Here is a 27,050-nt window from a genome sequence, read left to right as displayed (position 1 = left end):
TATATGCTTAATGAGAAAGTCAAAAGAAAGGATCGAACAAAGGGTCTTGAGCAACAATGAGGCCCTCATCATGAAAAGAAAAGGAAGAAGTAACCATAGAGACTTCCAATCTAACTCAGATGATAGCTGTGCTAAATCACAGAGGAAATCTAAGTTCTAAAGTGGTAGATGTTATAACTGTAATAAATGGGTTCACTTTAAGAAAGACTGTTGATTATTGAAAAAGGAGAAGTCGAAAAATAAATCAAATGGTGACTCCAGCTCGGACAATGAGATGACAGTAGTAGCTTTAGATGGAGAGATGACCATTGTTTGTGGCACAATAGATGATGATTTTACAGATACTATTAGTTAAGACTCTATTTGGATGATTGATTCGATCGCTTTGTATTATATTACAGTGAAGCATGAATTATTCTCATCTTACCATTTTAGTGACTTTGGGACAGTAAAGATAGAGAACGATGGAGAATCAAAAATTTTTGGCATCAGAGATATTGTGCTGATCACGAGTTTGAGATACAGACAAGTGTTGAAGAATGTTCGACATATATCAGATATTTGCTTGAATCTATTGTCGATATGGGTATTAGATGAGGAGGGTTACTACAGTGTATTTGAAGATGACAAGTAAAAGTTGATCAAAAAATTATTAGTAGCAGCCAGAGATATCAAGCAAGGCTCTCTCTATTTTATGCAAATGAAGCTCGATAAAAGAGAAGTGAATATAGTGAAAGAATCTTCTACCTCAGAATTATAACATCAGCGATTGGGATATATGAGTTAAAAGGATATGCCAATTTTGGTCAAGAAGAACACTCTTCATACTAATAGTTCTGGATTGAAGACATGTGAAAGCTATCTGATGGGTAAGCAAACTTAAGTTTTTTTTTCAGAATCTTTCTTCTAAAAGAAGAATAGGTGCATTAGATCTTGTTCATAGTGATGTTTGTTCTATGAGTGATAAAATTCTTGATGGATACTCTTACTTCATGACTTTTATTGATGATCACTCTCAAAAAATTTAGGCATATGCTTTAAAAATAAAGGACCAGATGTTCAATACATTCAAGCAATTTTATATCTCTGTTGAAAGAGAGATTGGGTAAAAGTTGAAGTACATAAGGACGGATAATAGAGGTAAATACAAGGATCCTTTCAAAAAATACTATCAATAGAATGATATCAAATTGGAGAAGGCGGTGCTTAAGACACCACAGCAGAATGGGATTATTGAGATGATGAACAGGATGATCTGAAAAAAAATCAGAAGCATACTCTCTCATGCTAAACTATTGAAGGTATTTTGGGGAGAGGCATTGATGTGGTCCATGTTATTAATTTTTTTTCTTTCTATGCTCTTGAAGGTGATACACTGTAGAGAATATGATTGAAAAAAATATTTCTTATGATTATTTAAAAATTTTTGGATGTAGGATGTTTGTGCATATTCTCAGAGATGAGAGATTGAAATAAGATGCCAAGATGAAGCAGTGGATATTCTTGTGCTACGATGAGGATGGAGAGTTCAGCTACCAGTTGTGAGATTCTATGGAGTGGAAGATCGTGCGTAGCTAGACAAGGGCATTGGACCGTGCTTGATATGGCCCGACCCGGTTTATGCCATCGAGCCTGAGGCTAAACGGGCCCATTACTAAACGGGCCGTGCCAGGCACGACACGATTAGCACCAGGCCTGAGCCCAGCATGGCCCTAGGCTCGATTGGTGGTGGGCCATGCCTGGCATGATCTGTTAGTTTGTTCGCTTATGGGCTTTCTTTTTTTAAAAAAAATTACGAACAGGTCATGCCTGGCATGGCCCATTTGTGTCTATTACAGGTCATGCCAGGCACAACCTGTTTGAGGCTGTTACGGGTCGGACCATACCATGCCCAGGTCCGTTTCATCCCATAACAGTCAAAAATGATAAAACATGATTATTTTTTGATTTTTTTAACTTTTTACCTCTCCTAACAGTCATAAAATGACTATTTTGAGGGATATTTTGAAAAAAAAAATTATGAATTTCTATAAATAGCCTCCTCCTCTTCTATTCTCACCATATCAAATCTACTATTCTTCCTTCTCTGCTACTACTATTTCTCTCTTCTAGCAATATGATAAGTATTCAAAAATTTAATTTTTAGTTTGTATTTAGCAAGTATTTAAGTACTATACAAAAGGAGGTTCTTGTCGAGGAGCACAAGAGGAAATCCTTATCGAGGAGCATAAGAAGAAGCTTACAATTCTCGATGCTGGCTCTACTCAATTCCTCCACTCCGATTAGTTTTTATTTTTGGCTTCATAAATTTAGAAATGGCATCTTATGATGAACCCATTTTGGCATTCCCTTATTACGAAGGAGGGGAAACTAATTCGTTGCTCCTACTCCCTTTGAAACTACTCAAGATCAAACTTCTTCCCATAAGAGGACGGTGCAGTTTGGGAGAATTTGAAGAGTTTTTATTGATAGAGTCTGCAAAGCAAAATATAAAAATATGTTAAATTTTATAGTTATACCAGTAGCGGAAGAACTGGCCATTTGAGGAGACATCAAGAGAGTCATAGATGAGTGACTCTCATCTCCAAAGTATCCTCAATATACAAGGACATCTTTGGCAGGTAATTTTGCATTATAATCATGAAAATTAAAAAAATACTAGTTAAATGGATAGTTAGGGATCAACTGCCTTGTAGTTTATGCGAGTCTTTTAATTTAAAGAATATGTTCAACTAACCCTTACAGTCTGCTTACAAAAGAACTAGTAGACATATTTTAGAAAGTAGCTATGACAAATTTTTTAGCAATGAAATATAATTTAATTGAAACTCCTGTCTTAAATTCAAAAATTTTATTAACTTTTGATATTTGATCAGCATTGTAGATAGTAATTATTTTATTTCTATTACTATTTATTATATTGATAATGATTGAAATCTAAATAAATGTATTTTTTGCTTTTTATGCTTTTAACTTTTCATATTTTGGACAACAAGTTTTAAATATTATTTATCAAATGACATGTTCATTTGAAATTAATGATAAAATCATACTTATTACTCTTGACAATGCATCTAATAATAATTCTGCTGTTACATTATTGAAGACTAATTACATCCTATTTTAAATCACCAGTTGCTGCATATTAGATGTGCATGTTATATCTTAAATATTTCTGTACAAGCTAGCATGGATATGGTCCAAGATAATTTTAAAAATTAAAAATATAATTTTTTTATTCATGCTTCAAGAGTAAGACTTCAAGAATTTAAGTAACTATGTGTAGATCATGGTAAATATTTTAAAAAATTTAAACTTGATGTAATGACTCGTTAGAATTCAACATATATCATAATACATGATGCATATCCATATAGACACTTATTAAGTGCATATATTAATGACAATGGATTAGATTTTGTTGACTGAAATTGATTAGACTAAAGATAAAATTTTAAAAAAAAAATTGGTTACTTTTTATAATGCTGCTAACATTCTTTCTAGTATTTATTATCCAACTTCATATTCATTTTTTACAACAAGCATTTGATATTAGTAAGAAATTTATAGAATATAGATTTGATGATGTTTTAATGCCTATTATTGAACAAATGGAATCTAAATGGAATAAAAATTAGAACAATGTATATCCTATATATAATTTAGCTACTGTATTTGAATCACGAGTTAAATTGAGTGGTGTGCTAATTTTACTTAATGCATATTATGAAAACATGATACTGGATCCTGAACCCGCTAAACTGAGGTAACAAAACTTCTTTATGATATTTATGCATTATATGATGAAAAAATTTATGGATCTAGATTACCAACACAAAACTCTATAACTTCTTGTAATAGTTCTTGTTTATCAACTATTTTTAGTTTTATTGCACATAGGAGACAGACACATGCTTCAAGTTCCTCTACATCTTTTTCATTTGCTTTAAGTAGTGAACTAAAATTTTATTTACGAAATAATCTTCATTCTATATATAATAAAAATTAAATAGATAATCTAGATGTGTTAGTTTGGTGGAGAAATGTTAAAAAATAATATCTTATTTTATCTGTCATTGCACACGATATTTTAGCCATGCTGATGTCCACAGTAGCATTGAATCCGCTTTTAGTGCAGGTCGGCGTATTCTTGATGAAAAGAGAAGTCGGATGACCAGTGACATGGTGGAGATGCTGTTCTGCTTCAAAGATTGGTTGGATACGGAGGCCACGCCTCAAGATAAAGAGACATTCTACTACATTCTCTGACGAAGATGATACAAATAAGGTCGATAATTAGTAGGATTTTTATCAAGCTAGCATAGAAAAGCAAGGAGTAGAGAGAGGGTCTTGAAGGGGTTCAGTGAGAGCAGAGACAAGTTGGCATAATTTTATCTAGTTTTTTATTAATTATATTAAATTTTTTAATTATTGAGGTGAGTCACCTCTATAATTCTATTTCTTTCTCTCCCTCCTCATTGTATTTTGGAGGTCAGGTCTAGACCCCTCCCTTCTTATACTATTTTGATATTTATTAATAAACTAGTAGGGATCCATGCCAAACCCTCCACCTAACAAGGTGACTTTATATTTATTCATGCATATTTTAAAAAAATTTAAAAAATCTTAAACAGGCCATGCCAAGCGTGCCGTGCCTTACACGACCCATTTTAAGGGGGCCATGTACGGCCCATTTCAAAGGGGTCGGTCTGGCATGCGGGTAGTACGTGCCATGCCTGGCCCATGGGTCGCGCTGGCCCAGGCCTTTATGGGTCATGCCGGGCCTGGGCCGCGGGCCAAAAAATCCCAGCCCAGCCTGGCCCCCCTCTTATGGGCCGTGCCAGGCACGGCATCGCACTTTAGTCAATGGGCCATCCCTGGCACAGCTCGCCTCATGTCAGACCATGGATGGCCCGATCCGTTGCCCATCTCTATGCATAGTCATGATGTTATTTTCTTGGAAGATCAGACGATCGATGACTTTGAGAAGCCTAACAAGCCAAAGTCGGGCTCTATAGACTGATGCCCAGATACTTCTCCGAGGAGTCTTGATGATGGGAGAGCAATTGTAGATGATGATATATATGACAGTCATGAGGATGAGGAGAGTATGGATGGTGTTTAGACTGAGTTGCATGCTGAACCACCTACATAAAAGATTCGGAGTGTTAGATGTATGTCCTAGAAGCCAATATGACTAACATATTGTAATAACTCTAGGATACAATTTTATATTTAATACATTGATTTGATCAATAAAAGGATAAATTTATTTTTCATTCAAGTGTGATGTGTCCTTGAATCATCCATGAAATTAATTTTTGATATATATTCTCAAAATATTGAGAATTAGAGACATGTATTTAATTTCTAAATACTCTCGATAATAGAATCATCATGAGAACAGTGATCGATCTGGATAGACTGATGCACACATTGCTTCCTTCGAGATAGATGAGTCTCTGATATACAGTGTAGAGATATTAGACGACGAGTGCGGGTAGTTGTTAGAGAATAACTAGTACTAAGCATGACCATACGAGAGATCACTTGGATTTCTATTTAATTATCAGTGATTGTTTCGATGCTGTAGTTGTATGAATGGTCCTTTGACTTAAGATTGTACTACTGCTCGCAGTAAGACTGCTGAAGTTTGACTAACACATAAACATGGGTCTCAATGAGTCTTTGTAGTGGATGTTGGCGACAGTTGATCCACTGTAAGAGTAGGATGCACATTAAGATGGAATCTATCAACCTTGATAGAAAAGAGTAGTCCTATAAAATTTGAAAGGCTAAGTCCAAAAATCTATGGCCATAATAGTGTGATTGATGAAAAAGAATTTTCATAAAAATTATATTTGGACTTGAGCTAATCGAATCTATCATCTGATTGATGTTGAGGTTTGACGATTTATCCATGACCTACCATTAAATCGGGACTCACAATAGAGGGACTGAATCACACGTTAACTACACCTAGATGTTCATTTCAGTTCTACGAGTTGCCACTACATACTGCTAGGTCACTGGTGGATTATGAGAGCTTACTAGGATTGTTCTGGATCGATAATCTTGATGAGTTAGAGTGAAATTGTTCTGACCCATTGAAAAGAGTTTTAATGATACTTTGATAGAGATCATTGTATATCTCACTATCAGATAGAATTGAATATATGGGATCACACAACAAAGGGATTAGGTCTAAAATTAGCAATTGAGCTTATGAAATGACAATTGGGTTTAGAAAAATCTGATTGGATTCAAGGTAACCTTGCTAGCACATAGTTGGACCCAATTCTCTTTTCATTTGAATTTTTTATTTGATAAAATAATTCAAACTTAATTATCTGCTAATAACCTACATGAATAAGATTTATTTGACTCCAATTATTGGGTGTCTAAGATTTTGGATCATATGAATTAAGAGTGCAAGTCTTTTATTAATTCTTTGATAGTTATTATGGGACGCCACCTTGATTGGATCAAGTTGAGCGTATCCTATGATTAGAAGGCCTTTTAATCTGATATGGGGTGTCCGTTGGGTGCAAAAGAGGGTGTGTTTAATTAGGTGCAAGGGCTACAAGAGTTAGCGCCTAATAGGATTCCTAATGTAAGTTAAATAACTTAAGTTATTAAGAAACCTAATGCAAGTAGGACTTGTATTATGAGATTGAATAGGATTCAATCCTCATGCCTATTTAAAGGGACCTCCCCTAAGGTCCTAGAGCAAAAAAACCAGCAGCCCTCCACGCCTTTAGATCCTCCATGCCCTCTCTCCCTCTTTCTCCTTGGGCGTCCTCACGTCATAGCACTTTGGGTGTCATCCCTTCTACCTCACACCCAGGCTGGTTGGGCTCCCACCTTACTGGTTCCTGATCCTTGGTACAGCACAAGCAAGGTAGAAAAGCAAGAGAAGAAAAGAAAGAAGATCAAAGAAAGAGATCAAGTATTGATTGTGATCCAAACTTCGTTCAGATTCAGCAGGCTAATTTTTTTAGAGAAAAAAATTCAATTTGAAGAGGACCATTCCAAGCTGATCCCGAGTGGATACCCATACAAATTGGATACTTGTGTGGCTAGAAGAAATCTCTTCTCTTCCAGATCCAAATTCGAAGAAAGATTATGAAACAGGTATGCGATTTGATCACAATCTGAATTTCAGCATTGTCAATTTCAGCACATGAACTAGATCCTTATAGTTTTATATTTTTATGCATGCATAATTTAGATTAAAAAATTTTAATCTTGTACTTCATTACGGTGTTTAAAAAAAAAGTTTTGAAACACACATGCATGCTCCAAACCTTGAATTCCAACACGGAGATCCATAAGAGAGCGGAGGCCATCTATGAGATACCCACTGTAGGATTACATGCTATTGACAGATGCGAGAGAGCCTAAGTTCTACTCCAAAGTCATGGAGCATTAGCATGGTGAGAAGTGGTTGAAGGCAATGAAGGAGCAAGGGCACCGCAGGCTTGATGGAACCTCCCATATGAGTCAGGAGGGAAGATTTGTTGGTATGGTCCCTCCTCATATGGATCCATCATATTAATTAAAGGCCTTAAAGGAAAGGCTCAAGTAACCAGGGGGAGTGCGTGGAGAATCTTTTGATGTGCAGAATAGGTAGTCATGGAAATGTGTGGAGAGAAAAAAAAGGTTATGCAAATTTTGCGAAACCAATGTGTGGAAGACCTTTTGAGATGCAAAAATCTCTAGTTATGCAAAAAAAGAGTCTGTAAAGTATCTAGCTCTCGGGCCTTATGGACGTCGTGAACAGAACACGAGAAGAAAGAAAAAGAGAGAATATAATGAGAAGGTTGTGAGCCACCAAAAGAAGAGAGAGAGAGAAGAAGAAAAGCTTGGAAAGGCTTGGAAGGTGCTTCGTTGAAGAAAAGAAGATAGGAGAATATTGATTGGAGGAGTTCATTCAACTTCGGGTAAAAAGTTATTCCATCGAAGGATCTTCTGTAAGTTTGTTTAATCTTGGATTTCTTCTTTCTTATATTAGAAGCAGTATTCGGGGCATGGTGTCAGAAAAAAAAAAAATTTATATTCCAAACTATTATTATAGTAGAAGCTCCTTCTTGCTCTAGTTCCTATGTGAACGTAGGCTTCGGTCAAACTATAGGAAAATTTTAGTATTCTTACGATTGTTATGATTTCTCTGTGCTTGTGTTAGCATAATTTTTGCTTTCACTTTATCTATTATTTTTCAATACTCACAATCCCAACAGGATCTGGTCATCTAGATCCTCGATTCACGTGGTGTAATATTGTTTAGGTCTAGCTAGAGTCCGGGAGCATATTGATTAGGTATTTGCATCTATATTAGCTCCATATGTATCCCAAATTTGTGGTTTATCATTTAGCCCATTCCGTATCTGACCATTGTTTGTTACTAATGACCATTACGGACCAGCATGCTAGAGGCCCAATCCTTTCCGTTTGAAAAACTTTGGCTTTCCTATGCTCATATTATGGCTGTTATAAATCATGCTTGGAGTGATCTTACACCTGATGCGAGACTTTCGTCTCTTTTGGCTAATATCTATCGTACTTTAAAGCATTGGGAAGCATCGTTTGAGCAACATTTTCATAATGTATAAGATTATTTGATCGGATTTATAATTACAATGGCAAGAGCCATCATGGGTGGTGTGCACTTGATTTGCATCAAACTTTGCTTTCTTTTCTTGCTGCATGTCGGAGAACCCTTTATAGATGGGAAATGCTTGGCAGCAAAAGTCAGGATCTTGTGGTTACATGAGGGTGATGCGAATACTAGTTTTTTTCGATCATTTCATGATTTGCATAGGAGAAGGAATAAGATCCATAGCGTTGATAATCAATATGGTCAGAGTCATACATGCTATCATGATATTACTAGATTTCTTATCTCATTTATGGCCTGGTGGTCACCTGACACAATTGGGTAATATTGATTATCCTTTGTTCTTTCTACTATTTGATCCTCTCGGAATGCTTCTTTGGTTGCTTTTCTTTAGATGACAAAATTGAATATGTTTTGCTCTTTATGCATCCGAACAAAGTGTATGGCCTAGATGTTTTCCTGCCTTTTTTTCTTTCAGCATTATTGGTCGGTTGTTAAAGCTGAAGTTATTCAAGCAGCCCATCATTTCTCTACGACCTCTTTTATGCCTCATGATTGGAAACAAACTTATGTCTTTTTACAAGGCTCGGTCTTAAACCCAAAAAGAGTCTTTCACTTCACCTATCTTAACTTATCTAAACAGGCTATCACCACTAATAAAAAAATTGTTTGACCCAGCTTACCTTTCTCTGTTAAAAAAAATCATTTCACTGCCAAAGAAACCAAATCCATCCTCTCCAAATGATTGTTGTCATATCAGCTTATGTAATGTGTTTCATAAGTTGGTTGTAAAAATTTTGATTAACAAGCATAAAATAGTTATACCTACTGTAATCTTCGAGAGCATAGGCTGTTTATATAAGGTCATTATATTTTTTCTGTTGAGTTTTGATATCTCAAAATTCGATACACAATAGAAAAATCCATAACAGCGAAGCCCAAGATAGAGGAGACCTATAGGCATGGCTCATAGCCACGCGTAGGCATGCAGGCTCGCAAGTTTGGCTTGTGGGCGCCCAGACCCGCTGGAGCATGCGGCCGTAGGCTCGTGGGGCCTGCAGCGCATGCAGCCCAGAGCGTGGTCCTAGTGTGCGTAGCCCAGCGAAGCGCGGCCCAGGGCGAAGTCATGATCCACCACATGGTCTAGGAGACCGCTTCATGCGGTCCACCGCGGTCTTTATCACAGTCCACGTGCACGAGTGTGCAATCGGACGGTCATGAGTGCTGTTTTGCATGATCAAATGGTTTCGATTGTATGCGGGCATGATCAAATGGCCAGAAAGGTTATTTTGAGTCCCAACAGAAGTATGGATGTGTCTGGGACTTGATTTGGGGCCGTTGAAAAGGGGCACACAGGCTGAGCGTAGCAGTAAGCAGCAGCAGCAGGCAGCAGCAGCAGGTAGTGGTTGAGAGGGGCTAGCAGCGACCAGAGAGTCTCCTTAGGAGGTTTTGAGACATTGTAAGGGTTTTTTTCGTCCTTCTTTTTGAGAGAGAGATTGATGTATGAGAGTTGAGAGGGAGTGATCTCCTCATATATTTATTTTTTCTTTCATAGTGAAGCTTGCATACTCTATAGAGGTAAGTCTTGGGTTGATCCACATATTTGATTTTATCTTTATACATCTTTCTTCTTCCTTCCTATTATGGTATCGACATCATCATTAGCAATTGTGATCTTAGACGGAGGATTCATATTCCACACTCATGAGAGATCCTTCCATCAAGTGGTATCAGAGTATGCAGTTGTCCAGATTGTGGCGGTGTTGATCAAGGTTGAAGAAGATGGAGAAGATAGGCTCAATCAAGATAGAGATCAATAGGTATGATGGAAAGAGTAATTTCTCCATATGACAAACAAAGGTGAAGGATGTGCTCATCCAAAAAAGATTGATTGATGCTCTCTTGTACGAGAAGAAGCCTACTACCATGGAGGAGAAGAGTTGGAAGTGACTCCAGATATAGTTGGTGAGTACGATCTGCTTATACTTAATGGATGATATGGTGATCCATGTACTTAGTGAGACTTTTCTGATGATGTTGTGGACGAAATTCGAGGAGATGTACCTGACAAACTCACTCGCCATCATTTTCTTTCTTTGAAAGTAGTTCTATCAGCTATTGATGAGCGAGGAACAAAGCATACAGAAGTATCTCAGCAACTTTCAGAAGATCCTTATTGATCTCCTTAGCATTGGTGAGAAGGTTAAGGAGAAGACTACGACATTGGTCTTGCTTTCATCGCTTCCTTTTTTTGAATCTTTGGTGATTGCTCTTTTTATAGAGAAGAGCACCATCAAGATGGATGAGGTCACTTCAGCACTTCTTCAGAATGAAATTCTCAGATAGGAGAATCGAGCTTCGAGTTTTGGTAGTGACTTAGCTTTGACAGTGACTGGAGGTGATGATGGCAAAGATGAAAAGACAGAGGGTCACAAGATGGGTGGTCCAGATCCAAGTCAAGAGACTATAGCAAGATCAAATATTATAGGTGTGATAAGTTAGGGCATTAAGTCAGAGATTGTCCACAGCTCAGAGATCGGACGAAGGCTACTACGATGGCGATCTAAGATAGCGATACAGAAGAAAGTGATGATATTCTTCTGATATCTGATGAGGTATCTACTTCTCCCTATAGTGAATTTTAGATTCTATATGTTCGGATCATGTTTATTGCAGAAAAGAGCTATTTGACTCCTTAGAGAGTAGTGAGAGCACTGTTCATCTATCAAATGGATCGAGCTGTGCAATCAAGGGTATTGGGACAATTAGCTGGCAAATACATAATGGAGCAATGAGAAAGTTGGATGAGATCTGATACATATCCAATTTTAGAATTAACCTAATTTTACTAAGCAAACTAAATTCAAGCAGCTACAGGTGGAGAGCTGATGATGGAATCCTAAAGATTGTGTGTGGCAGTAGGATTGTTATGAAGAGAAAGAAGTATGCAGGACATTACCTCTTGATAGGAAGATCAGCATGAGATGGAGTTTTACGAGTCAATAGGAGCTCAGAGTGAGGTGGAGCTCTAGGTATAAATGGATTAGGCACGAGATGAGAGACGAGAGACTCGGAAGGATAACAAACGACATCGCAGGATGAAGTTTCTATTACCGTATGAGGCTATCCCGAGTAGGTCTCAGATCAAACAGATCATAGTATACGATGGAGATGGGATTGAACAGTCTAGCTCGACTCTCATATTTGTCCATCCATGAACAACCAGATATTTATCCTAGGGTATAGAGGCAAGATCATCCAGAAGCTCTCAAAGTTATATGGAGACCGAATGTCGAGTCGAAATAAAGATTGTTGGGTTTTGATGCTTTGAAATTCGATCCATAGTAAAAAAATCTACAGCATCAAAATCCAAGATGGAGGAGACCCACAAGCATGATTTGTAGCCGTGCACAGGCCTGCAGGCCACCCAGGGCCGCTGCAGCATGCTGCCCATAGGCTCGTAGGGCCCTAACGTGCGTGCCCAGAGCGCAGCCCCAGCGCGTGCGGCCTAGGGTGGAGTCGTGGTCCACTACATGATCCACTGCGCAGTCCAGGAGATCGCTTCACGTAGTCCACCACGATCCACATGTGCGAGTGCACGATCAGACGGCCATGGGTACTGTTTTGCATGATTGAATAGTTTTGATTGCACGCGAGCACGATCAAATGGCCAAAAGGGTTATTTTGAGTCCCAATAGAAGTATGGATGCGACTAGGACTCGATTTGGATCCTTTAAAAGGGGCAGACATCCCGAGAATAGTAGTAAGCAGCAACGGACAGCAGTGGGTAGCGCCTGAGAGGGGCTGGCAATGGCCAGAGAGTCTCCTTGGGGGATTTTGAGAGTATTGTAAGGATTTTTTTTTGTGCTTCTTGATGAGAGAGATATTAATGTATGAGAGTTGAGCGGATGTAATCTCCTCTTGTATTTGTTCTTTCTTTCATAATAAAGCTTGCATGTCCCATGGAGGCAAGCTTTGGACTAATCCATGTATTTAATTATGTCTTGATACATCTCTCTTCTTTTTTCCTGTTACGATATCGACATCGTCATCAGCGATTGCGATCTTGGACGGAGGATCCCTATTCCACACTCGTGAGGGATCCTTCCAATATCTTCAAATATTATATTAGCTTAGGAGCTCACTCATTCTTTATCTAGGGCTACCAGGTCTAAATGTCTTATGATATTTAAGCTTGATATGGAAAAGACGTATGATCATGTGAGCCGGCATTTCTTATTCATATTCTATCTCATTATGGGTTTCATCCTTTATTTATGAAATGGACATAGGCTTGCTTTCTAAATCCATAATATTTTTTGTTACTTCATGGACCACCCACTACTTGATTTTTTATTTCTTGTGGGCTTCAATAGAGTTGCTCTTTGTCTCCTAACCTTTTCATTTTATACTCTAAATTTTTTTCTACTATCTTGTATAGTGTTGTTCAACATCATCTTTTTCAAGCTTATCATCTATGCCATGGTCCGATTATATCTCATGTTTTCTATTCTAATGACTATGTTATTGTGGGGGGTGTGATTGTTAAAAAAGCTACTTCTCTTGCTGTTCTTATTGATGCTTATTGCCATCACTCTGGCCAGATGATGAATTATTCCAAATTCTATACTATGTTTAGCCTTTCTATGCCTTCTAGAGTCAAACTCAAATCTGTAGATTGTTAAATATCACTCAGAACAGCTTATTGTGGCAATATTTAGGAACTCTGATCCCTCCTACACCTTTACAAAGAATGGATTTCCAACCCATGTTCAATAAGATGTCTAATCATTTGGATTCATGAAAATGGAAGAAGTTATCTTTTACTGCTCGGTACACTTTACTTTAATCGGTATTTTCTACTATTTCTTTGTATCTGTTGTCATTTGTTTATGTTCCTTTATATACTTAATTAGCTTGAAAAAAAATTTAGAGTGTTCCTTTAGGGTCATACGACCGATCACCATGGATTTCATCAGATGGCTTCAGATCAGATTTGTTTGCCCAAAGAAGAGGACTGGCTAGGCATTGTCTTATTGCATTTACGTTGTTCTCAGTATTTATCTAAATTAATTGCTCATCTAATTTTGCATCTCAATACTTTGTGGGCCCGGTTGATTAAAGCAAAGTATCACTTTACTGGTTCATGGGTTCATCACTCTGAACCTCGTAATTCCTTGATTATTTGGGCAAAAATATGTGTCACTGCACATTCAAGGGGTGTTTGGTTCGCAACTAAAATTAGAATAAAAATAAAAATCAAAATAATCAAATTTTTTAAAGCATTTGATTCGTGATCGGAATCGAAATCGAAATCGAAATTAGAATGAAAATTTGAATCCATAGCGGAGAGTAGGGATTGAGTTCTATATACATTGAGCTATTCCCATTCCATCTTGAAATCGGAATTGGAATGAGACTCCTCCCAACCAAATGGTTGGAATGGAAGTGATCCATTCCGATTCAAACCCCCACTCCCCCAAACCAAACATCCCCTTAGTTCAATTCAATTTTTAATGGCTGATTGGATCTAGGCAACATGTTAATCTTTACATGGATCTGTGGCTGTCTTCACATCCGTTAATTGACATGCCCACTTATCTTAATATTGATAGCCAATCCATGGATTTGAATGTGCCTGATGTGATTACTTCAGCTAGATAGTGGGATATTGGCAAGTTGACTCATCATTTTTCAGAAGATATTTTGCAGCAGATTCTTTCTCTTCCCATTCTAAAGGGTCAGTGGGCTGATCAATTAGTTGGAGAAAGACGAAAATGCCTTATATATCTTTGCATGATATGAATGATATTTTTTGCAGCTACAATCATAGCATCGAATTCCTATAACTTTGGTTCAATGGATTTGTAGGCAAGAAACCCTTCCTTGAGTGAAAATATTTTGGTGGCTTTTGGCTTGAGATAGACTTTCAACTAAAGCTTATCTCCATCATTGTGGCATGCTTACTTTATCTCAGCAATACTGTGATCTGTGTTCAGGGGTTAGTAGAGACCTAAACCATGTTGTTTTGCATTGTTCTATTGCTTGTACTGCTTGGAATTATTTATATCATATGACCCAAGTATCCTGTCCTCCTAATTCTCTACAGGATTTGCTTCATTACATGTCTGATCCATTACTTTATGCAGCTCATAAATTTTTAGTGGCTTGTGTTGCTTGGGGTCTCTGGTATGCCTGTAATGATAGGCTTTTTAATCAATTAACCTCTAATCCAAGGTAGCTTGTTAGGAATGTTCTAACCATGGCTATCTTGATGGTTCCAGATAAGCACCGGGATAATTCTCATTACATTCCATATATTCCTTGATCTCCTCATATAATTTCCTAGTTACCCCCTGCTTTTGGAACTCTCAAGATTAATTTTGATGCTTTGGTACTTCCTAATAAAGTGGCTGTAGGTTATATCATCAGGGACCATAATGCAAAATTGCTTCATTCGGGAGATAAGGTTTTGGCTCATACATTAGTTTCTTTTGCTGAATTAACTGTTGTCTGGATAGGTCTTTAAGAAGCTATACATGAGCTAAATACTTCTCATATTATTCTTGAAGGCTATTCTGCTTCCGTCGTCTTTTGGATCATGCTTGTTATGTGCAGAGGTACAAGCATCCTCCTCTTCTTCGGGATATTAGTGGTTGGAAATCTTCATGCACTTTCTTTAAGGTCAGTCTTATCTTTCAACAAGGTAATCATGTTGCTGACTATTTGGCCAATAAAGCTTTGCAAGGAATTTTAAATGGATGGCTACAGATGCCATTGACTTATCCTGTTTATCTTCTTAATATAAATAGATATAGTGCTCAGTTGTTATGCTACTGACTTGTTTGCGCAGGATATTGAATATACTTTACATATTCATTTGCAATTGATAGCTCATGAATCATTTCATGATATTCAACATTTCAGCTCCATTATGGGAGTGTTTGGTTGGAGAGAATGGAGGTCTAGAATCAAAATAAAAATGGATGTCTTCCATTCCAACCGTTTGGTTGGGAGAAGTCCTATTTCGATTTCAAAATGAAATGAGAATGATTCAATCTATCTAAAACTCAATTCCTACTCTAGTCTAAGAATTCAAAATTCTATGTCGATTTCAATTTAAATTTCGATTACGAACCAAATACTTCGAAAGATTTGACCATTTCGATTCTAATTCCAATCCATTTCAATTTCTATTTCGATTCCAATTTCGGTTTCTAACCAAATACCCCCTATAACTTTTCTTCCATGCTTCTCCTCCTACCTTCTGGTTTCTATATGTTGTTACCTCTTACATACTTGTCCACTCTCATTACACGTCATGTGCCTTTGACCTTTATCTCGGTTGGCCTTTCTCTCTCTTATATATACAACTATCATGATACACATCAGGTTGGCACAGGAGGAATGGGTTTGGAGGTAGGGAAGGTGGAAATATCTGAGGGATACATGGCTTCTATTGGTGGAATGGGGGTTCAGGTAATTGTGGAGGGTGCTAAGACATTGTTCCCTGGGATGGGATTTCGCAAATTGCTGGACAGTTACTCTTCTACTCAGACTTCGAAATTGAAGAGTGTTGACAAATTTCAGCATGTGAGGAAAGATGTGAGGAATTTCAGTATGTGCCAGCGGTGTATCACAGGAAGGAAACGACTAAGTTTAAGCGGCAGTGTTAGAATTCCAGCTTTATTAAACATATCAGATGCATTGATTGGCATTTAAAAAAAACTTGCGAAGGATAAAATCTTTAAGGTCGCAAGGATGAAATTGGTTGGGCCATTGGTTGGCATTGTTCTCCCTACTCTTGGTTTGATGAGAGGTTCCCGTTTATGACCCGGATGGTGGCATTTCTGCGGTGTTCAATTGAAGTAAAGAGATTAAAGACACAAAAAGGTATCAAAATAATAAAACTAGTTGCCCATATGCTAATTTGACTCAAGGACATGGTTTGCTATACTACCTCATGCCATCTGATATGGAGCATACTATACAATCTCGTATCAATATGCTATCTCGTACCGTATTAACACTCCATACACTATCTTATATCATACCATACAATCTACCAACACTGTAGCGGGATAATACCAGTATAGGATCCAATATCGAGATAACCTTGCTTAGAGGTCATGGATGGGCTATGGATTTAAACAAGGGCTCTTGCTGTGACTACACTCACCAAAACTGCATGCAGTAATAAATTCATCAATACTGAATCTAATTGTAAGCTCAGCCACACAATATCTGGGGATAGATTGACTCACCAAAGCCCACTGCTATAAAAAGGGCATTTGATGCACCAGAAAATAAGGGCATTTTAATTTTTATAAAATGTTGACTATAGTTTTCATCTGAGAAATGCGGAGAGCAATCATTTGGCGATGACATTTCAAATAAACTTACTAAGCTTATGGAGCAATCTCATCCGTAAATCTTAACATCAGATTAGGGAGCTTGCTGATGCTGCAGTGATAGCAGACAAGGATGCCACTTGCTTTGATGATGCTGTGCAACGGACTGCTTGAGTGCCATAGCTGACACCATATATGACGACATTAGTTGTTTAAGAGGACTACAGCAACCACTGAAAACGTAATACTATATTCATATGTTTAGCAAGAAAAGATATGCAGTAGATAACAGACATGACATCATTTGAAACATTCATGATACATTGTCATGCAAAAACAGAAAAGATTTATGGTACGTTGGAATGAAAGGTCTCCATCAATATGGAGCAAATTAATTCCACTCTCAGCCAACACTTTCAAAATAGAACATCTGTAATCAGTAAATGAATCAGGCTATGAATCAGTAAATAAATCAGGCTATGAAGCAAATGGAACCTGTTCGATTTCTCAAAAGAATAAAAATGAATTATTTTCTAGTAAATATCAAGCCAACTAAGCCCTAGGAGTCAGCTGGGACGATGCAGTACATGTACCGGCAACAGAAACCTCCAAGGGTTCCATCTTTTTGCATGATGCTGCTGGACGTGATTGTTAACATGGTGAGCCATGTGTTCATCCTCATGCTTCTTTTAAAATAAGTACTTCTCAAGGTTCCGCTAAAGGACAGGATGAGCTGTGGTATCCTTGCCTGTCTGATGGAACAGAGGATAAATAAAAGGAAAGGCATTATTGTCATTCTATCTGGCTGGAAGATCGCTGCCATGTCTTTAACACAACAGCTTCTTCAGAAGATTGGGGCCAGAGAGGTGACAAGGCCACCACCCTGCCAATAATTATTAGAGATGGGGACACCAAGTCTGCTAATTTAACCTCATAGACAATGTCCTTGAGTTCTGCAAACACCTGCACCAAAGGAAATTATCACTCACATTTTAAAAACATGGGTTGAGTAGAAAATGCTCAAGGAGATCATTTGCCAGTTAGTTATTGGGTAAACTTTAGTCCTCAAGGATTACTTGATGATTCTACAATTAGTTTTCTTACATGCTCTTGGAGAAGTTTTACAAAAAAGCAATTCACTACTGACCATTCGTTGCTGTGGGGTTGTTCCTCGCTCCACTGCAACAGCTGGAGTGTCTACTGGCAAGCCATGCTTCATCAATTTTGAAGAAAGAGCTGGCAGGGTTGACAAACCCATATAGACAACCAAGGTTGAATCAGGATCAGCAGCATTCTCTGCCACGTAGAGAGGATCCATTCCTCCATTTCTTGAGTGTCCAGTTAAAAATCTAACACTGAAGCAAAGAGCAAACATCAGAGGGTTGACTATTTTTAATACTCAGAATTGGCATAAGGAACCTTAAAAGCATGCTTCTTTGTTAAAAAACAAAAAACATTGAGGGGAAAAAAAGGCCCTTGCATATTGAGTAATCTAGCACTAGAGCACTTATTTGCAATATTGAGTAACGGTATCAACAATATTTCCAGCTCTGTAGAGCAATTCATTTACAGTCCCTATTGCACTATTAGCACTCTCAAACTGCTACAATATTATAGTTCCACAGTATGTGTATGATAAGCAGCACATCATGGAAAGATTGGAATTAGAATTCCTGCAGACTCAGATAATTAGAAGTTTTCGAGTTTGTTGGATTGCCATAAACAAAAAAAAAAAAAAAAAAGAATTTTAAAAAGCATTAAGTCTCATTAGTTAAGTATGCAATCATCCCAATCATTTTGGATAATAGTAGCTCTAAGTCTAGCTCTAAGCAAAAATACAGTCACTCTGTCTTTAGCTGTGTAATTTTATTAAACATACAACAACACAACTTCTTTAATTTTGAAATTCCAGTATACTTCCAACAGTTCGGATCACAATGAACATAGGATATGTTGGAGGAATTGGAAATAAAGGACCAAACATATCTATATGGATATTAGGGCCCACATAGCACTATGATGAGATTACATATGGAAATATGACAAGAAACAATAATAGGACAGTGTCAAAATGCATTAAGCAGAGAATCCATGCAACAAAGATATTTATTGAAGCTATAACTATTCAAAGGGCCCCTATATATTTAAAACTCTATCACAAGCTATGAATTGAATGAAGCCCATTGCAGAAGAATTAATCAAGACCAGCAGCAGAATGAGATCTCCAGTGATAAATGGTGAATCAACAAATTGAAGAAACAATTGGACCAACAAAACTACTTCCATATGTGCTAGAAATGCAAGTTATGGTTGGTTATGAATTGGTTAGAAATGGTAGTGAACTGATGTAAGTTCCACCCAGGAAACAGGTGTCAGCAAACAGTGCATACTAGCCTCCAAAACTAAAAGAGCCAGAGACCAATAATAGTCTCAGAACAAAAAGCATTTAGTCTCACTAAAGCAGATTTTACAGTGAATAAAGGAATGAAAGGCAAGACCAATCATGTTACCTATTTGCAACACCTCGGTGGGTCAGTGGAATTCCAAGCTCTGCTGCTATCCCAGAAGCAGAAGTGATCCCTGCATTATATGATGGTGATCGATTGATATAAGGAATACTAATCATGGAAAACACTTTCAGGTTAATTGTAAGTTGTATACCTGGAATGACCTTGACTTGAATTCCCTGTTTCTGGAGAAAATCCATCTCCTCTCCACCTCTGCCAAAGACCTAAAGGGCCAATAAAATATTACCAAGCAGCAACAGTGACGATTCTTTTCTTTTCTTTTCTTTTTTTGGGTACGCAATCATGACAATCATCTTTAACCAAAAAATATATATAAAAAGAACCTATGAAGCACATCCTCATTTCTAGGAAAGTAAACCTCAGTATTATTTTTCAAGTCTTCAGCAAATAATATGTGGATGTATACATAGGACGCAGTTTCTCCTTTTGACCAGACATGTGAACCTTAAATCACAACTTCAAACTGGACTCAGACTGACTAAACACTTCCGATCCAATTTTAGCCAAAATCTCATTGAATCTGACTGAAACTTTAATCAGCAAGCACGAACAGACAGCAACCTGGCTTTGTGCCAAGCTACAAAGTTTAAATAACTTCCTCATGGAACCATCTAATTTGTCTTCTATCAATTGAGTGATGTTACTATATAAATAACTTTCAAATTTATTGGGAAAAAAAATGTATGATGACAGACCAATGAGTTTCTCTGGCTACAAGCTAGATGCACCCTGTATGTTTTTTCTTTGTGCATCACTTGATGTATGTATTTACAATCCTCTGAGATTGGCCAACATTAGAAAACATTGACAGCAAATAGCTGAATCTTGCATGCATTATAATTCATTTTTTTTTCATATCCTGCCCTCTTTATTTATGTTTGTATTTTCCTTATGCTTTTGGTTCAAAGTTCTTAACATAGGGGACTTACCGCGTACAAGTATGAAATTTCTAAAACACAAACATTTTTCTTAATATTTAAATGACAACATTTTATAATGAAGAGACATTGAAATATCTCTAGATTAGAGAAATGATCAAAAGAATGCCAAGCATAATGTCTCGCCAAACTTAAGTTTGATATTTGAGTTTAAAAAATAATTAGGGTAATGAAAAGAAACCATGAGGATTATAACAAAACAATTTCTTTCTTTAATCCTAACGTGTGTGCCTCTATATACAGCATAACATATGTCGAAAGGCATTTGGCTCAAGTTTCTCTAACTGATATATCTACCGGACAACGGTACTACAATGATCCAGTTTTTTTTCCTTATTTCAACATCACATCGATAAGTTAATAAATAAATCCAACCAAGTCTAGTCCATTACTTTCTTTGTAGGTACATCCAATCCCAGCAGCTTATTACTTGTATTCGTTTCAAATTCAGTGCAATAGAATCTAATTTATCTTGGTGAATTGACACATTTTTGACTTCACACTGGCTTAGTGGCGTGAATGCTTTTTGCAGGAAAAAAATATGGTAGCCCATCCCTTCCCCAATTAAACCACTGCAGATGAAGCACTGATATCTAAAGAAAACTCACCAGAGGATCCCCTCCTTTTAGCCTCACCACATTGGCACCAGCCTCAGCGAAGCTCAGAAGCAACTCATGAATCTCCTCCTAAATATAATATATTAGGGAACAAAAAAAACACAAATTTGAGAACAGTGCACTATGAAGTCCCCCCCAAAAAAAAATCTCAACCTAACGGAGGAAAAACAAAATATCGATCTTTTGCGAGCTCACCGACCTGGGTCCGGCTATGATATCCGGCCGTCTTCCCGACATAGAGCATCTTGGCATCATCCCTAACGAAACCCAGCACATCATTGGACACCAACCGATCATAGAGGATGAGATCGGCCTGCTCGATCGCCCGCACCGCCTTCAGCGTCAGCAGCTCCGGGTCACCCGGCCCGGTCCCCACCAACGACACACACCCCGGCCCGCAGCGGCCGCCAGCGGCCTGCGCCCTCCGGGCGGCCCTCAGGGCCTCTAGCAACCTCTTGAGCTCTGGCAATTGCAGCGCGATCTCATTCTCCCTATCGCTGAAGTTTTGGTGGGCGGAAACCGGCAGCGGGACGCCGGATCCGTAAGCCCAGCTATCTCTTCGGTATCTCTCGGCGGAGCTTTTCTCCGTGAAGGGAGATGACGGAGAGGCAGCGGCGGTGGCGGAGCAAAAGACGATGCGTTGTGATTGACGGCAGGGGAAGAAAGGGGATAACGGCGAAGGTTTGGAGGAGGGGAGAGATGGGGAGGAGGAAGAGGAGGAGAAGTGGGAGAGGTTTCTAGCGAGCAAGCAAGAAGAGGAGGCGGCGGCTAAGGCCATGGTGTGAGAGAGCTGAAATGAGTTCAAATGGAAGTAATGGGGGAATTTGAGGCGGTGACGGCGGTAGAGTTCGTTGGCACTTAATGGAGTGGTTCTCCTTTTGAAAGCAGGGAAATGTGTGGAATATATAACGGGGAAAAGAGCGAGGACGGAGTTGAAGTCAAATGGATTTTGTAAGCTTTGGCGGGGCGTTGGCTGGCTGCTGCGTTTTGGTGATGCCGAAGGGGCGGTGGTGGAAGAGAATTTAGCTCTTGCCTCTTCGTGGTGCGGGGAGGACCAGGTTCGATGAACCTAATCGTGGTTTGTATAAAAAGAAAGGCGTCTTTCAGGTAATATTTTTTTGTTCCGTTCCGTTTTAAGCGAACTAGCATCGTTCACGTGCAGTGCACGTGGTAGTGTTTTTACTTCCCTTTTCTTGTGCGAATCTAGGTAAGTAATTAAAGTTGTTGACTGAAGGCATTATCTTAAAGTCCTTACCGTGCTGATATAAATGAAAATTTTTTCTATCAATTTAATGAAGATGGAAACTTATTTATCAGAGTGATGTAAAATAAAAAAATATTATTTAAAATAATATTTTTTATAAATAAAATATCATTTCAAATGATGTTTACGTGGTTCAGTTAGCTATCTACGTCATTGTGAATGACGTTTCTAAAAAAATCATGCAAAATGACGTCATTTTGAATGACGTTTTTAAAAATATCATTCAAAATAATATTTATATATTTATATATAAAAAAATCTCAATATTTCTTTTTCGATTCTTTTTCTCCGATGACGCCCCCTCCTTGATCCTTTTTGTTCGACGATGCCCCCTTCCCAATCCGTTCCGATAAGCTACCACCCCCTCCCCTCCTCCTCTTCCCCCCGCCCCTTTTTTCTATCTCCCTCTTCCCCCCCCGGCCCCCTCATCCCCCCATCCGACACCATCCCCCCCCCAACCTCCTGCCCTCACCACCCCCCCCCCGGCCGGCTCCCTCCCCCCTCCCATTGGCCCTCTCTTCTCTCTCCCTCTGCCCGATCGGCTACCTGACCGACGCCCCCCTCCCATCCGACCCCCCCCCCCACCCACACCTCACCCCTTCCTTTTACTTTTCTCTCTCCTTTCGATCTTTTTCAGTTATTTTTTTTTTGCTAATGTATTCGTCAATTTAATGTATCTGTTAATGTATTAATATTGTTTGTTATATTATTGAAAAACGATCAAAATTTATTTTTTTTAAAATTTGATTAAAAAATTTAAATATATTGCATTATATAGAACCGTAAATCCGTCTCTTGATTAATGTACATATTCTACAACATCCGTACATTTATATATTTTTGTATGGATGGGAGAATTATATACATTGGTCAATTGACTATCCAATTTGAACAGTTTGAAAATTACAATTAATTCTATAGGTAATTAAAGAAATCAAATAATACACAAAAAATTCGAGAGAAATTTCGGACAGTATTTTTCTTTAGTTCTTCTCACACATCTCCAATCATATAGAGGGAATTAAAGAAAAATGCTACCAAAATTTCTTTCGAATCCTATTGCGTATTGTTTGATTACTATAATTACTTATAGAATTAATGTAATTCCTGAATGGAATAGGACCTATCTTTATCTATTAGTTGATAATAAGATGTATTTATTATGTAAGCCATTTTATTAAAATAATTATTAATATTAAATATTTTGATTTTAATATTGTCAGAATTTTTTAAAAAAATGGCCAAAGCTCGGGTTCGTCTACTATTGTATTATGATGGCACAATAGAAAATGACGAAGATGGCATGTAGTACAGTCAGTTTATAAGTCGAATGGTTAGACTGTCTTCATCATTATCACGTCAAAAATTATTGGACCATCTATACAGTGGTATTCCTATAGACAAAGAAAAATATAAAATCAAATTAAAGTGGAGATCTCCTAATTTATCGAGATAGTTAATGTAGAGCAAGTATATCTTAGTTCCAATTGATGATAATGAAGATGTCTAAGAAATGCTAACATTCTCTTAGAAATTTTCAGAATGCCAATATATTGAATTATATATTGAAAAGAAGTACCCTCTACTGAAAATACTACTCAAATAATGGTACCGAGGTTTGGATACTTTAATAGACTTTTAACCCAAGAGGATAATACTCCTGGACCTTCTTCACCTTTCGTAAGTCCAATGGTGCGAACCATTAGTGTTGAGGCTATGTTTGCAGAACAGCATTCTAATACTGTTGGCCCTAATTATCCAATTATTTAAAGTTCTATAGTGACTTCTCCTATGTTGATTTCGTCTATGATGATTTCTTCTATGCTGAAAGTAGCAGTAAGTATGGGATACGATACTCAAATGGGGGACGATCATTGGGTCAGCACTGAAATAAATTCTGACAATCAAGATTTTGAATCAGATGAGGCAGTTACAGGAGTTGATTCCACTTTTAGCATTCCAAAGTGGCAGGATATGTGCTATCAATTACTAGAATTTCAGTCTGAGATACAGTTTTTTGATCATGCACGATTAAGGATAGAGTGTTTGGATGATCATTATCGATATTTTCATATTGGAGATGATGCATCAGAGAAGATGGTGCGACAATATGTCAGGGGCTACGTACTGCGATTACTAGAGGATGCCTTTTTACCTAATACTTCATCTAACAAGGTGAAGTTGATGTTTTTACTATTATTAGAGAATTCAGATTTCACTCGTAGGCTCAGTTAGGACAGTGCTGTCATGCCCCAAATCCGGGACATAACACGGCCATGCTACCGAGGGATGGAACCCACGATAACACGAAGCCAATTCATCATAATCATCTAAAATCCGTCAAATAAAAAGATTCAATTCTATTATTCATCAAATAATCGAACCAATATGGGTTCAGAGCATCTAAATCCAAAAGCAAGTACTAACCCGAATCTCAACATTCATAAATAACTACAAATTCATGATTATAAAATAAATTAAACTTCTGTTGTCAAATTTTTCAGCTTGCTATGCCGATCTTCAAGCTTGGATTCCTTTTGCCGATCCTAACCTTATTTCTCTGTTCAAACAAAAAGAAAACAAAAAGAATATGAGCTACACTAGCTCAGTAAGTAGACTTCCGCTTCCTTACCGGATCAAGCATAAGTTTTTCATGATAATGCAATATTTAGAAAATAACAGATAATACAAAATAAAGCATTTCATAGAGCATATAACAAAACAAGTTATAAACTCATCATGCATGCATAAATCATGTATATTTCACAATCATGAATCGTAAATCATTTTCATCATGTATTCATGTCATGTTTCAAAATATTGCTCACAGATATTCGTGCTAAGGTCACTATTATACCTGTGACAGGGCCATGTTTCTTAATCGACAGAGTTCTTAATTCATGTGCCAACTTTATACCCGATGGCAGGGCCATGTTTCGTGTGGATGCTAGCTCCGGATGTCGACCTTCCCGAAGGGATTCATTCATAGCCATCTGAGAGCCTTTGAAATCTTTATATCTTTTTCTTAAAGCATACATATACATAGATGGAAAAACAATGAAATTCATGCTTCATAATCATGCTATTTTCATAAGACATATTCATAAAATCAATGCTCATAATAAAACATGCTTTTTCATATCACATATGCCGATCCTTATTTTATGAAAAATTATGATTTCATCAATAGCAATTCTTTGCATAAAAATATGATCATTTAAAAATAAATAAGGAGCATAGGATCTACTTACCTCGTTCATCTTAGATCTTCGGACTTCGTTAGAAGAATCAGCTAATCCTATTTAAAATATCAAATCATTATCAAATTTTATTCCATAAATATAATAAGATTAAATCATAAGGAAAGAGGATCGTTGACTGGATGTGTCGGACCATCCAAATACCAGGGCAATTTAGGATCTTTTATCTGAGAGTCAGATTCAAGTGACTTGATTAAGAAATCGTGAGGTACAGATCGAATTAAAGTCAAGATCAATCAATAGGGTTCTTTAATAATAAATTTGAAAGATCTTTGATACGATCAGATGAGGTTGACATACAGCACGGATATCAAAGCAACTTCAGATCATCTTGTTAGAGTCAATATGAGCTTCTAAAAGATAAAGGCATGACTCGATACAGGATTCATAGATCTTTTTTAGAGAGAGAAAGTCAGTCATGAGAGAGAAAGTAGAGAGAGAAAGTGGAGAGAGAATCTTCGTATCCTTTAAAAGTGACAATCATGATTGAGATCATCAGAGATCATATCAAGGTGACTTAATATAGATTGACCATGATTGATATTATCAATTTCGAAAAAGAATCGGATCGGGATCCGATCTACTGCACGAATTTTGGAGCAGTCCCAGATCATCATATTTTCATCTCAAGTTTATCCTAGGGTCTGTGATGTAATCAGAGAGAGAGAATGACCCTAGAGAGACGAAATCCATAATGAAAGAGAAAGGTCTAGAGAGAGAAAATAAGAAGAAAATCTAGAGAGAGAAAATATAGAGAGAAGGTAGAGAGAGAAAGTCCAATTCTAGAGAGAGAAAGACTTTAGAGAGAGATGAGAAAAACTTTCTCTCACATGTATTTATTATTATTATTAATATATATATTTCTTTTTCTTTTTCTTTTCTTTTTAGAGAGAGAAAATAGAGAGAGAAAGAGGGAGAAAGAGGGGAGAGAGGAAATTTTTCTCTTTTCTTATTATTTTTTTTTTCTATTTTCTATTTTCTTTTCTTTTCTTTTTCTTTTTCCTTTTTCTTTTTCTTTTCCTTTTCTTTTCTTTTTCTTTTTTTTTTCCTTTTCTTTTCTTTTTCTTTTTTCCCCCGTGGCCTTCTTTGGCCGGAACAGGGGAGGACTAGAGGGACGTTGCCCGTGGTCCGGCGGCTATGGCGGCACGACCGGTGGTCCGGCAGCGGCGACCGACGGCGATGGAGCCGGAGATGGCCGGCGGCGAGGTTCGGCCAGTGGGAAGTTAGAAAAAAAATGGAAAAACAGGGGACCGCCCCTTTCCTTGAATTTTCTCCGGTCATTGGCCGATCACCGGCGGCCATGACCTTCGGAGAAGATAGGTAGAGGGGTGGGGGTCCAAACCTAGGGGTGCGGCGTCATGGACGGGGAAAAGGGAGGGAGATGGCTCGGCCGAACAGAGCAAAACATGATCTTGGATCTTTGTGGATTTTTCGACGAACCCGACGGCCGGCGAGGGTACACGAAGCCATGGGAA

At 37.7% G+C, this 27,050-nt stretch overlaps 1 protein-coding gene across 2 annotated transcripts; it reads right to left on the bottom strand.

Annotated features, from left to right (window-relative positions):
• Nucleotides 1-17,325: 17,325 nt before the first annotated feature.
• On the bottom strand, nucleotides 17,326-22,119 carry LOC105047195 (S-adenosyl-L-methionine-dependent uroporphyrinogen III methyltransferase, chloroplastic). 2 transcript variants are annotated; one of them, XM_010926013.4, is made up of 6 exons: nucleotides 21,251-22,013; nucleotides 21,043-21,120; nucleotides 19,630-19,699; nucleotides 19,479-19,548; nucleotides 18,116-18,323; nucleotides 17,326-17,931 (listed from the first exon to the last, which is right to left on the bottom strand). In XM_010926013.4, the coding sequence occupies exons 1-6, from the start codon at nucleotides 21,827-21,829 to the stop codon at nucleotides 17,761-17,763; spliced, it is 1,176 nt and encodes a 391-aa protein (XP_010924315.1). In that variant the 5' UTR covers nucleotides 21,830-22,013; the 3' UTR covers nucleotides 17,326-17,760. The 2 variants fall into 2 exon arrangements, with proteins under 2 accessions (XP_010924315.1, XP_073115306.1); XM_073259205.1 differs by having other exon boundaries at nucleotides 19,479-19,699; nucleotides 21,251-22,119.
• Nucleotides 22,120-27,050: the final 4,931 nt, after the last annotated feature.

Source organism: Elaeis guineensis, chromosome 6 (genome assembly GCF_000442705.2).
Source record: "Elaeis guineensis isolate ETL-2024a chromosome 6, EG11, whole genome shotgun sequence".
NCBI lineage: Eukaryota > Viridiplantae > Streptophyta > Magnoliopsida > Arecales > Arecaceae > Elaeis > Elaeis guineensis.
This window is presented reverse-complemented; position numbering and strand designations above follow the sequence as displayed.